At 38.7% G+C, this 13340-nt stretch overlaps 1 protein-coding gene across 1 annotated transcript in view; it reads right to left on the bottom strand.

The window, feature by feature from the left end:
* Positions 1-13340, bottom strand: part of mtor (mechanistic target of rapamycin kinase) — a 108252-nt gene that overhangs the window by 73323 nt on the left and 21589 nt on the right. Inside the window, exons 2-5 of the mRNA XM_039755852.1 lie at positions 10080-10224; positions 9060-9168; positions 8478-8710; positions 8076-8276 (exon numbers count right to left, since the gene is read on the bottom strand). Of these exons, the coding sequence (XP_039611786.1) occupies positions 8076-8276; positions 8478-8710; positions 9060-9168; positions 10080-10199 (663 nt within the window). The 5' untranslated portion in view covers positions 10200-10224. The remainder of the gene's footprint in view (positions 1-8075; positions 8277-8477; positions 8711-9059; positions 9169-10079; positions 10225-13340) is intronic.

Raw genomic sequence — 13340 nt, 5'->3', positions numbered from 1 at the left:
CATTTAGTGCAAGACTAAGCAAAAGCCATAGCTCTTCTAAGAGTAAGGTATTCAGAGGTTTAGCCCTTGTGGGGTGGGAAAACTGGCACCAAAATTTGTGCCAGCAGCATGCAGCCTGCCACTGTTAAGGTATTCAGAGGTTCTTTCTGGGCTGGGCCAGAATAAGACTGATATTGGTCTCATACATATTTATATATATATATATATATATATATATATATATATATATATATATATATTATATATCATAAGTATTAAATCCTTTCAGTAGTGGAAAACTGAAAAAAAAATTTGGTTTCAGTAGCATGCAGCCTGCCCTTTTTAAGAATGACAGATGTATTGTGAGATGTACATGTTAAACAAGCTTAGTAAGCTCAAAAACATTACTTAAGACATTTCTACAATTAACTTGTCGATTAACTTGTGAACGATTTCATGATAAAACATAATCAGTTAATATTATGCTGATTTGCTGTGGCAATAGCAGTAGTCAGTCGAGGAAAGTGCTGAAGGAAAGCTGATGAACATGTCACTACTACTTGATATCAACTCCCCTGCTCACACTAAATGTGTTCCAAAGGCTAAACTGTAAAACTTTTGAAGACCTGCCACACCAACCTTATTCTTCTGATCTGACCGTTTAAGACTACTACCCTACCTATAATACAACACAACCTATTTTTAGTATAGTGCTCTTCACTGAGGGCAGGTACTGAGTGATATGAACAATTTCAGTCAAAATACAAGTATAGATTATGCCAATTACTAAATACAGAACTGGTACACATAACATACCCATATATTACAGATGTGGACAAACTTGTTGGTACCTTCATAGCTCATTGAAAAAGTGTTGCATGCCTTCTGAAAAGTAATTAAATGAAAAGCAATTGTCCCATGTATGCCTGCATGCCTCTGATAAGTCAGTTGATGAGTAAAGCAAAGTAAGTGTGAAAACAGATAAAAATATTGCTTATTCTACAAAGAAACCCACCAGGAAAAAAATTCAATCTCCGGGTAGGGAACTACATTGAACATGACTCCCTGTTAGGAAGCAGTGCTACTGCTCCGCCATAGTGCTGCCCCCACATGTCATTACTAATTATTTAAATGATGTTAACGATTTATCTGTAAAATGTAACATACGCATGTAGCACACATGCTTTAATACATTTCATCATGAAAGTGAAATCAAGTATAAATCTAAGGGTTCTAAATGTGCAGAGAGCTGGAATCCCATAAATTTAATGTGCTCTGTATTGCGATTACTGCATGCTGTTGCTGTCACCACTGGAGGAAGCCCCAGAAGCACGTAGCAATTAACAACTAGGTTAGTTTTAAGATGATGTTTAAGACATTCTACTTTAATAAAAAATAAACTACGAGATCAAAGTTGAAATTTCCACTTTAAATCACATTTTTTTTTTGTCCTTCACTGTGTCCCTAATTTTTATTTTGGCACAAATACACTTCCGTACAGTCTGATGCTAGTGTGAAGGTGCAAAAAAAAAAAAAAAAAAAAAAAAAAAGACAACACAGAATGTGAGACCTTTAAATGTATTGTGTCATTATGATGGGGAATATGCAACACTCACATTGATCCTGTATGTTGCTGTCACATATTGACAGTGAACAAGAACTCTGATGTCACGTTCCAACTTGAATAAAGTGCACCCCCCAATTTTTTGCTTGTACTGCAAAACCTGTGCATGTGTCGTGTTAATTTCTGAGGAAGTGCTCAGAGGACACGTCAAATGAACGCTGGGAACATGTTGAAGCCATGATGTGCGTGCATAAACTGGTCCAACCAATTTCTGAGCACATCATCCGTCACTTTTTGAGTAACAGTGGGCTCAATGGAAGAAGACCCAGGAGGACAACACTGTTAAAAGAAAAACATACTAAAGCAAAACTGTCTGTTGATAGCTCCAGAAGTCTCATTGAGAGCTACAGGAATCGCTTGTTTGCAGCGATTGCCTCTAAAGGTTGTGCAGCAAAATATTACGTTAAGGGTCCCATCATTTTTGTCCATGCAGTTTTCATTTGTGTTATTATATGAAATATTCTATTCAATCAAAACTGTAAAGCAAAGTCTAATTTTTGTTAAATACAAATTAAACAATGATGATTGACAATTACTTTTTGTCAGTTTCAAGTTATTTCGGAGATAATTGTGGGTTCTTTTTTCGTGGAGGGGTACCAACAAAATTTTCCACACTTGTACATACCTGTTACCCAATCTGAAGGACTGCCTCTATGTAACATGTTATGACAATAATAAAAACACCAGGAGAGTTACAGAAAGATGGTTGCACAAGCAAGAAAAAATGGTTCACTTGAGTGGCACAGAAAAACTTTATGAGCGCAACAAGTACACAAGTGTATATGGGGAGTATAAAGCACACTTGTCAGGTTTTATTGGTATCTCCCTTAATAGATCAGACTTCAAAGTTTTGATCACCCTGCACAGAACATGTCAAACAGGCAAATTTAGATTCTAGTCAAGTTAACAGAAATTGAGACCTTTTTCACCTTTTTAAAAACAGAATGGTTACGGAGAGGTTTTAACAATTCTTCGTAATCCTACAGTTTAATATTTTGTTTTAAATATACCAAAAAATGTTATTGTCTGAATTGACTAGAAGAGATTGAGTGAGTTTAAGAATGCTGTAAAGAGAAAATATTAAAAAAAAAATGATTACTAAAAGTTCATAAATAACAGTAGATTTCAAAAAGCAAATTTATCATATTTTAAGGGGTTTATAGTAGCCTCCTTAGCATTAGACGTGAGTGTTACCCGGGCTGCGAAAATCGCGCTAAAAGCGTTAGTCTCGAGTGTCACTCAGGCAACTGTACAGACGTGTCTTGCATATGCGCTAGAACGGAGGATCATTCGGTCTGTAAGTAAAAGTGCGACCAGTGCTGCAATTCTTTGGAGAAATTATGTCTGAGTGTAGGTTTTCACTAATTATGAAATAAGGCAACAAAAAAAATACTACAAAAAGATATTTTTGTCATCTGGTTGAACAGTGCATTTGTCATACAAACAAAAAGATGGCAAAACTAATTTGCATAACTTTGCATTTTTCATTATGCCATTGCACTACTTAAAGGACTGCCTTGTTGTCTTGAACAAGTAATACTGTGCAATATCCAGAACTGTCAAACATATGAACCCTCGGAGCACATATAAATCATGAACTTGAGGGTTGTTTTTTTGTCTCTTTTGCTGAAATACTTCTCCAATAAAACAGCCCCAGATCGAACATAAAATCACCACAGAGCATCTGTTAGATTATAAATAATTCTTTTAGTGATTGTACAGTAATTACAATAAAACGGTATGTAGAATGTTAACAAACTGGAACAAACTATCAAGCACTGCACTGCAGGCCAAAAAAAAAAAGAAATAAAAGAACAGGGAGCACCTCCAGTTTACTTTAGGATCTTTATTTATCTAACTCTTGCAAGGGAAAAAAAAAAAAAAAATGGATGTCCGCCTGTTAACGTACATTATGAACTGTGATCGCCAACAATGTAATTGAAAAAAAGGATGCTATATTAACTTTCCCTCACTCAACACACAACTTTACCGGAAACTTCCCCTGTGGACTGACAGGCAAACTTTTCCATCAATCAGTGTTTTCCTTTTGTTTAGCCAAGGTACTTACCCTTTCCCTACACTTTTACTTGTCGTCACCAATCTGATTGTGAGCGCATCATCTCTAATTTTGCACCGCACCACATCTTATTCTGCGCATCACCTCATTTGAATGCGTGTGTTACCTTAAGTGTGTGCATCTCCTTGTTTAATTGTGCGGCACCACATTTAATTCTGTGCGTCACCTCTTTTGAGTATGCGCGGCACACCTTTACATTTTTGTCACTTGCCCTTCGGGGCCACTGTACCTATCTGCAAACCTCTGCTTTTGCACAGAGTTATTGTATGACAAAAGTACCATTAATAATCATGTAAACATTTTTTGCAGCATACCTTGTACAGGTGAAAATCATGTTTATGTCTTTAAACTGTCTTGTGTTTGTGCATTTGAAATGTGTCTTGAGAGCATACAGATCGGGGGCTCATGCATAACGCTGTGCATAGAATTCACATTAAAACATTGCGTATGGGCAAAAACGGAAATGTTCATACACACAAAAAAAACACATGCATAAATCTGTGCATTCACAATTTCCACATTCTTCCGCTCCATAAATACCGGTCAACGTGAAAAGTAACGCACGTGCGTGAGCCCGCTGCCACTCCCCAAACTCCTCCCAGAATTACGCCTCTTTGAATATGCAAATCAATATACAGGCGCCAGTCATAAAATTAGAATATCATGACAAAGTTGATTTATTTCAGTAATTCCATTCAAAAAGTGAAACTTGTATATTAGATTCATTCATTACACACAGATTGATGTATTTCAAATGTTTATTTCTTTTAATTTTGATGATTATAACAGATAATTAATGAAAGACCCAAATTCAGTATCTCAGAAAATTAGAATATTGTGAAAAGGTTCAATATTGAAGACACCTGGTGCCACACTCTAATCAGCTAATTAACTCAAAACACCTGCAAAAGCCTTTAAATGGTCTCTCAGTCTAGTTCTGTAGGCTACACAATCATGGGGAAGACTGCTGACTTGACAGTTGTCCAAAAAGACAACCATTGACACCTTGAAGGAGGAAGGCAAGACACAAAAGGTCATTGCTAAAGAGGCTGACTGTTTACAGAGCTCTGTGTCCAAGCACATTAATAGAGAGGCGAAGGGAAGGACAAAATGTGGTAGAAAAAAAGTGTACAAGCAATAGGGATAACCGCACCCTGGTGAGGATTGTAAAACAAAACCCATTCAAAACTGTGGGGGAGATTCACAAAGAGTGGACTGCAGCTGGAGTCAGTGCTTCAAGAACCACCACGCACAGACGTATGCAAGACATGGGTTTCAGCTGTCGCATTCCTTGTGTCAAGCCACTCTTGAACAAGAGACAGCGTCAGAAGTGTCTCGCCTGGGCTAAAGACAAAACTGCTGCTGAGTGGTCCAAAGTTATGTTCTCTGATGAAAGTAAATTTTGCATTTCCTTTGGAAATCAAGGTCCCAGAGTCTGGAGGAAGAGAGGAGAGGCACAGAATCCACGTTGCTTGAGGTCCAGTGTAAAGTTTCCACAGTCAGTGATGGTTTGGGGTGCCATGTCATCTGCTGGTGTTGGTCCATTGTGTTTTCTGAGGTCCAAGGTCAACGCAGCCGTCTACCAGGAAGTTTTAGAGCACTTCATGCTTCCTGCTGCTGACAAACTTTATGGAGATGCAGATTTCATTTTCCAACAGGACCTGGCACCTGCACAAAGTGCCAAAACTACCAGTACCTGGTTTAAGGACCATGGTATGCCTGTTCTTGATTGGCCAGCAAACTCGTCTGACCTTAAACTCATAGAAAATCTATGGGGTATTGTGAAGAGGAAGATGCAATACGCCAGACCCAACAATTCAGAAGAGCTGAAGGCCACTATCAGAGCAACATGGACTCTCATAACACCGGAGCAGTGCCAGAGACTGATCGACTCCATGCCACGTTGCATTGCTGCAGTAATCCAGGCCAAAGGAGACCCAACTAAATATTGAGTGCTGTACATGCTCATACTTTTCAGTTGGCCAACATTTCTAAAAATCCTTTTTTTGCATTGGTCTTAATTGATATTCTAATTTTCCGAGATACTGAATTTGGGACTTTCATTAGTTGTCAGTTATAATCATCAAAATTAAAAGAAATAAACATTTGAAATACATCAGTCTGTGTGTAATTAATAAATCTAACACGATGGCGCAGTGATAGTGATGAACTGGCGCCCTGTCCAAAGATTCTTCCTGCTCCCCCGTAAGATGCTTGCTGCGCCGTGTGCGACCTTCGATGGAATAATTTATCACACCAGTACTGTCTCTTTCAAACATACTAACCCCCAGTTCTTGTCCTTCCTTTTTTTTTCTAGCTACCCAATTGCCACACAATCAACTCTCTAATAGGCGTTAAGCCATCTGTAAGCTGAGAACGCCGATTCTTCAAAAATTTTAAGGAACATTGAAATATCTTCATAGTATATGTTTAATTATTCTATCCATCTATCCTTCCAGTGTTGCGCCAGCCCCAGCAAGAATACAGAGAGAGGCAGGAACAATCCGTGAACGGAGTGCCAGCTTCTTGCTAGTGCTGCAACACCGTGTCCTCACATGTTTAATTAGTAATAATATACATTATTTAAATTAAGTAAAAGTTTTATCTGTATAATATAATAAACATATTTTGCTGCATTTTATCTTAAAAATTATATTGTCATCATATGTAAATACACACTTTATAAAGTGGCTCAGGTTCTGCAATATTATAACTATCGCAAGTTTACAGTGAATTAATTGTACTTATAAATACGAACCGTTCTACAAGGAGCACTTGATGGACTGATTGATTGTGTTTATAGTTTTTGGGATGATACTGTTTCTGAACCGCGAGGTCCGTACAGGAAAGGCTCTGAAGCGTTTGTCGTATGACAGCAGTTCAAATAGGCAGCATGTGCTAGATGCTACACTAATAATTCTCTTTCCGATCAGATGCTGTAGAGCTGTTATTCCACACTCAGATACAATGATATAGTAGTGGTGCAGTGAGAGTAATATGGAAAAAGATGATCTGCTGTGGCAACCCCTGACGGGAGCAGCTGAAAGAAGAAGAAGGTGCAGTGACAGTAACAACACTAAAGCAGCTATTGTATTTGGAATAGTTTGGCCAATCCGTGGACCATTATATTGTTGCAGGTTAATTACAATCAGATGCCTTAAACTAATAAACAATATGCGGTTAATTTCAGTGCATATGATAAAGCTGCGTCAGGGACGTGGACCTAAAAAAGAAACGGAAACCACACTGGAACAAAAGCACTGCTTTAACGCTGGGTGCCGCCAGTTTGCAAAACCAAGTGGAGAACTTGCGTATGCCAGGGTTTGAGCTAGTGTGAAAATGTGCGTGGCTTTATGCCAAGTTTAGGTTTTATACATTGTGATTTGAGCGTGGAAACGGGAGTACGCAGCATTTTTGTGCATATGTACTGTTTATACACGAGACCCCAGGTCACTAAAATATGAGATAATGCTGGTATATGTTGAGAACAGGTTAGTGAATACTTTTAATAAATGATGTTTTCTTCTCATACTACTGCTCTTTGTTGGACACCTTCTAGTAATGCTATGTCTTTTTTGTAGTACAGTAGTGTATTAGCAGCTGTTGCTTAACATCTCTAGATTTAAATTCAACAGGTTTTCACATATTTTAGTTGCATTCTTAATTGAAAAATGAAACCCAGCATAAACCCCTACATCCTTTTCTGGATCTCAGTGTCCTGTATGGGATAATTAAAGTCTCTTTTACCTGCATGAGGCACTTTGCATTTTTTATATTAAACTGCATGTACCAAATGTTTGTCCTATTTAGAAGATTACCTAAGCATTTTTAAGATATTTTTTTGCCTCCTCAGCATTTGCTATTCCTCCTCCTTTTTGGGGTCTTATGCCAATTTCACATATTTATTCACTGTATCAGAATCACTGTTGGTATTAAAGGTAACTAAAGAGAGAAATAGCACAGGTTTCGGAGGGCCCACTGACGACCTCAAAACATAAGGTGTTTTTCTTCCTCTTTACTTTGACTCTGGCCTACTGTCCAACCTGAAATTTCATGCTATCAAAATATAAATAAATAAACAAACTAAAATAAAATTATTGTGTGAAATAGTAACAAGATTTTTTTCATTATAAGCTGAAAATTATTATTGTCTTTTTACTACCATACTATTTTAGTTGCCTACTCAAAAAAAAAATGTTTTGCGAGATCTTCCTCTTTAAAGCAGGGAATTATGGGAACCAAGGAATTTTCCTACAAAGGCAATACTGAGCTTGTAATTTGATTATTTGTTCTCCTGCTTATGCAGTCATAATGTACTGCTTATGTGGTTTTAATTGGCACAGGAGCACATACCCCTACAGGTACCAGTCACAATTTCAGCATGCAGATGCATACCTTATACCACTGTGGCTTCTGCATCTCTTTAGTCTCTCTCTGGGTGGTGAGGATGAGACATGCACGTAATGCAGACACTGCTCCCTCTCGGATGGCCTGCTTGGGGTCCCACACGGCATAAAAGATGTTATCGAAGAAAGGCTGAACTTGCTGAAAGAAGAAGGTTGGTGCGCTGACTGCCAGTTCTCTGAGGACTAACACCTGCATACAGAATAATATTCATTATTTTTTGCACAGCCATTCAGCACATAATCTTAAAATGTCCTTTAGCACATTAGTTTTTATAACTCAAGAACAATCACTGCATATTCTTCAAAGTGAATGGCCCATATGACTCAAAGCAAAAATTCATTTAATGATACTGCCAGTTGACACCAGACTGCAGCACCTTCTGCAACTCACCGCCGCATGCCGTCTTCCTTCATTTCTGTCTGCTCCAAGCCACTCTAAGGCCCTTTTTACTTCAAATTCTACATATTCTGCCGTAAAGGTGTCACCAGCCATTGAAAGGCGGCCCATGGCTTTAGAAGCCATTTCCATGACAACAGGATCACTGGAGGGCAGAAGATTACGCAAGTAGTTGGCAAAGCGACTAATTCGGGTGGCATTGCCTACTTCAACTCCAATTAGACTCACTGAAAGACAAGAAAACACAAGAAAAGTTAAAACAAACATCTTCCTATTGTCAAAAAGCATTCACAATCACTGGCAACCACAAGGGGACATAATAAACAAGCCAGAATGACATGAGCGCACATAAAATAATGCTCTGGGGGACACAAAAGATTCAGACTCCTCTTTTATCATATGAATATACTCTGCTAGGCTAATAATCTGTGCTGAAAATACATGAAAATGGTGGATATTTGATTCCATCAGTAACTTTAATTTGACTGTGACTAAGAACTTGACAGGATGTTCACCACACTAATGGAAAATTCTCTTCACTGCATTTGAACTTCAATGCAATGTTAATATGCTTACCGATTGCAAGAATACCTCCTTTTTTCTCATTCACGTCTGAACTGGAAACCAGTTCAAAAATGTGATGGTTCAATTCATCATAAAACTGGGTGGCTTCTTCCAAACTTAGCTTCAAAACAAAAGTGCATTCAAAACTATTAGTGGAAAGGCAAAATCAAAGAAGCATAAAATTCCCTGTAAAATATATGTCATTAACTCTATGAAACTTTACATTTTTTTGCAACTGAATGTTGTCAGAATCTCATGTGGGTTTCAGTACTATAAAGCACTCTCCCTTTCACTGCGTGGATTTTTCCTACCAATTCTCCCAAAGTTGGGCTGAATTAATTGGCAACTGCAAACTGACCCATGTGAGAATGATGGTGGGTGTGTGTGACTGGGCCCTGCGAAGGGCTGGCACACTGTCAAAGATCATTTCCTTTCTTGCAACTAGGATATTATCAAACTCCATACAATTTTAAAATGGATTAAGCAGGTTTGAAAATGTTAACAATTTACCAATCCCAATATTTTATTACATTAAAGTGACTCCAAGTAAACACCACAAAGTTCTAGGTCGCACACAAAATTATGCAATGCCCAAATTTTTAAAGTGAAAAATACCCTTGCAGTGTGACGTGTGTGGTTAAGCCTTCGGGCTTCAAACGTTGTAAAGTGCCTTAGATAAAGGCATCAGTCAAATAAGTAAATAAATATATGACTAATAGTTACACACACTTTTAACAGCAATTACCAAAACAAGATGTTCCTCATAGTTATTGTCTAGTCTGTCACAATACCTTGGGGAATTCTAACCTACTTCTCTTTGCGGCCTTAATGTTGTGACATTTGTGGATTTTTAAGAATAAGATTCAATTCTGACCCTTCCACTTTAGCCAGATCATTCCAAACTGTGAAATCTGTTTATCTTCAAGCATTTTGATTTAGGTTTACAAACATGTTTCAGTAGATTGTCTTAAAGCTCACAAATAGTATAAAAATTAATATGGTTAGCAGCAGTTCACAAGCACAGGTCCTCACCTCTCGCAGCTCTGTTGTCACATAGTGCTGCAGGTCTTTGGCAGCTTTTGCTCTCGTCTCCTCGCTGCGACTCTTAAGGCCACAGACAAACTGCTGAAGGACTGACACTGTGCCTGACATGGCAGCAGATTGGTGCTCCACAAAGCTGTGTGAATGCAAAACATTGTATTCAATACATTCTTATAAAGAACTCTTTTTAGCACATTGACAAGCTCAGACAACAATAAATATTAATAAAGATACAACAGTGACAATAACACAAAAGTTAGCTTAAAAACACAATGCAAAAATTGCGAAATACACACACACTCCTCCTCCTTTCCATGAATAACAGAAACATCACACAGTACACCTTTATCTGCCTGGTTAAGTCAAAATGTAACCAAGGTACAGTATATGCAAAACTGCTTGTCGACCCACCAAAGGCATCAGTGAATTTGGTGTTTGAAAAATGTATCCTCTCATTTCCTCAGCTCCTGGGGATCTCTCAAAGCTGTTATTGGCCATGTTATTAGAAAGCCTACTCAGACTTACTACCTGAAGGGCTACAGTGGATGCAAGTTTTTGAGCAGCCAATTTCCTTAATTAGAATCTTAATTATATTTTAGTCATCTTTTAGGACTCAAATCCTTAACGGATTAATTTACTTTAAAGAGTTACAGAGTTTCTTTTCTTTTTGCTACTTAATAAGATGTAAAATAACATGGTAACCAAAGACAAATACACTCCAGCTTGTACCTGTGCATGCATCTCTGTCATAAAGTATGTGTCTATGTGACGAAGTATATTTAGGAAGAAATATTAAATATTTAAGGACTGAGAAAGAATAACCTTCACTCAAAAAAACATAGCAGAAAGGGGAACTCCACAATATTTGAAAATGCTGATGTGATAGAATGAGCGCACTAACAATCAGGTCAGGGAGCATGCACTGGTGCAGTGCGTTGCTGCACCCACCACACGACGAATAGCTCAGGATCCTGGTTGGGAACCTCCCAGGCAGAAACACGGTCTAGTCCCACCCTCCAGAAATGACCCTCTATCTGCCACAGCCAGGTGTTACGTGGGTGCCCCCTTGGCCTGGTCTAGCCACTCGGGTACTAAACAATGAGGATTCTGGGACCCGAATCACCATTGGGGAATTGTGCCTCATAGCCATAGTGCCATAACTGACCCTCCCTTACAATGCAGGTAATGTGCCTCATTCAACACAAAGTCAAACAAGTGGTACCCAGGGATTCTCTGAAGAGACACAGTACCAAAGGAGCCCAGTCTTCATCTCGGGTCACTGGATAGCGTCCATGTCTCGCAACCATATAGCAAGACAGGAAGCACCAGGACTCTAAAGTCTTGGACCTTCGTCCTTATGCATAGATATTGGGAGCGCCACTCACCCTTTTCCAGCGACCATCTATCAACTTCACACGAAGAATCACCAGAGACATTAAATGTCACTGCCGAAGTAAGTAAACTTCTCGACAAGGGTGACACTGTCTCCGCAGACAGACACACTGCTGATGGCCTAAGAGGTCATTAAAAGGCCAGGGGCCTCATGTATAAACGGTGCGTACGCACAGAAACGTTGCGTAAGAACTTTTCCACGTTCAAATCGCGATGTATAAAACCTACACTTGCCGTAAATCCACGCACTTTTCCACGGTACCTCATACCTTGTCGTACGCAAGTTCTCCGCCGGTTTTGCAGACTGGCGGCACCCAGCGCCAAAGCAGTGCTACTGTTCCTGTGTGGTAACACCTTATTTTCCTGACGCGGCTTTATAAATACACCGAAACTAACCGCATATTGTTTATTAGTGTAATGCATCCGATTGTAATTAACTTGTAACAATATAATGGTAGAGGGAACAGCCATAGTATTCCAAATACCATAACTGCTTTAGCGTTGTTACTCTCACTTCTTCTTCTTTCAGCTCCTCTTGTTAGGAGTTGCCACAGCGGATCATCTTTTTCAATATTTCTCTCACTGCACCACTCAGAGTATTTATATCACTGCATCTGAGTGTGAATCACAGAAGCAGCTGATCGGAAAGGGAATTATCGGTATACAGCTTCAAGGACACGCTGTCTCAGCCACTGCAAAATGTTTTAAAGCCTTTCCTGTACGGACCTCGCGGTTCAGAAACAGAAACAATATCATTTATAAGGTGAAATTCAGCAAAACATGTTTATTAAATTATACAGATAAAACTTTAAACTTCATTTAAATAATCTATATTCTTCACTGGGAGTGTCGTATGATAGAATAATTAAACATGTACTACTAAGATATTTCAATGTTCTTTAAACGCTTTGAAGAATCGGCGCTAAGTTTACAGATGGCTTAACGCCTATTACAGAGCTGATTGTATGGCGATCGGTTACTTGGGGAAAGAAAAGCACTGACTGCAGTGACGGCTACGCCAATATATATTGAATATAAAACAGAAAGAGAAAATAACAACACAGCTAAAAACACAGCGACAAATTTCGGTAAAAGTTAAATGCTTGCGTCATGAGCACGAGGCGGCTATGCAGTGTCTGCAACGGACGTAGCCATCCACTGTGCATAAGCTACCTTACTGACGGGCGGGCGAAGGAGCCACCGATTCTTCTTCTGCCCAGTGCCACCACAAGCCTAGAGCCGCCCTGATTGTACTGCTGTAATAAATTATTTCATCGAAGTGAAACACATGTTTAATAACGTGCTTTAACTCCTATCATCATGAAAATTACATCACGTATACATCTCAGTATTTTCGTTATTCAGAGAACTGTAATATTACGAATGTAATTGATTCTGTGTCCAGTTGGAGGAAGAGAGCCAAGTTAAAAAGCAAGTAGTGATTCACACACATAGAGCACATAGAAGATCAAATACAAAACAAAGCATTTAACATGCTACTTTAATTACAATGTGATTTGAGAAACTGGTTAATTAAACGATTTTAAGATGAAGTTTATGATGTTCTACTTTAATGACAAAATAAACTACGTGATTAAAGTGGAAATGTCGAGATTGAAGTTGACATTTCGTGCTTTTTCCTCACTGTGTGCCTTTTTTCTCTGTACCCTAATAAGCTTTCATATGACACTCAGATGGTGGGCTACGTCTTGCCTTTTCACGGCGACTTTGATATGTGACTTCTTTTTTATTTCCGGCACTGTGCGATTTTGTGAACGTGAGCTTTCAAGTTTCTCCAACACGCTATGTCACTCGATCAACTTCCTTTTGTTGATTATACCACGGTTTATTTGAACAAAT

The sequence above is a fragment of the Polypterus senegalus genome, chromosome 6 (assembly GCF_016835505.1).
Source record: "Polypterus senegalus isolate Bchr_013 chromosome 6, ASM1683550v1, whole genome shotgun sequence".
Classification (NCBI taxonomy): domain Eukaryota; kingdom Metazoa; phylum Chordata; class Cladistia; order Polypteriformes; family Polypteridae; genus Polypterus; species Polypterus senegalus.
This window is presented reverse-complemented; position numbering and strand designations above follow the sequence as displayed.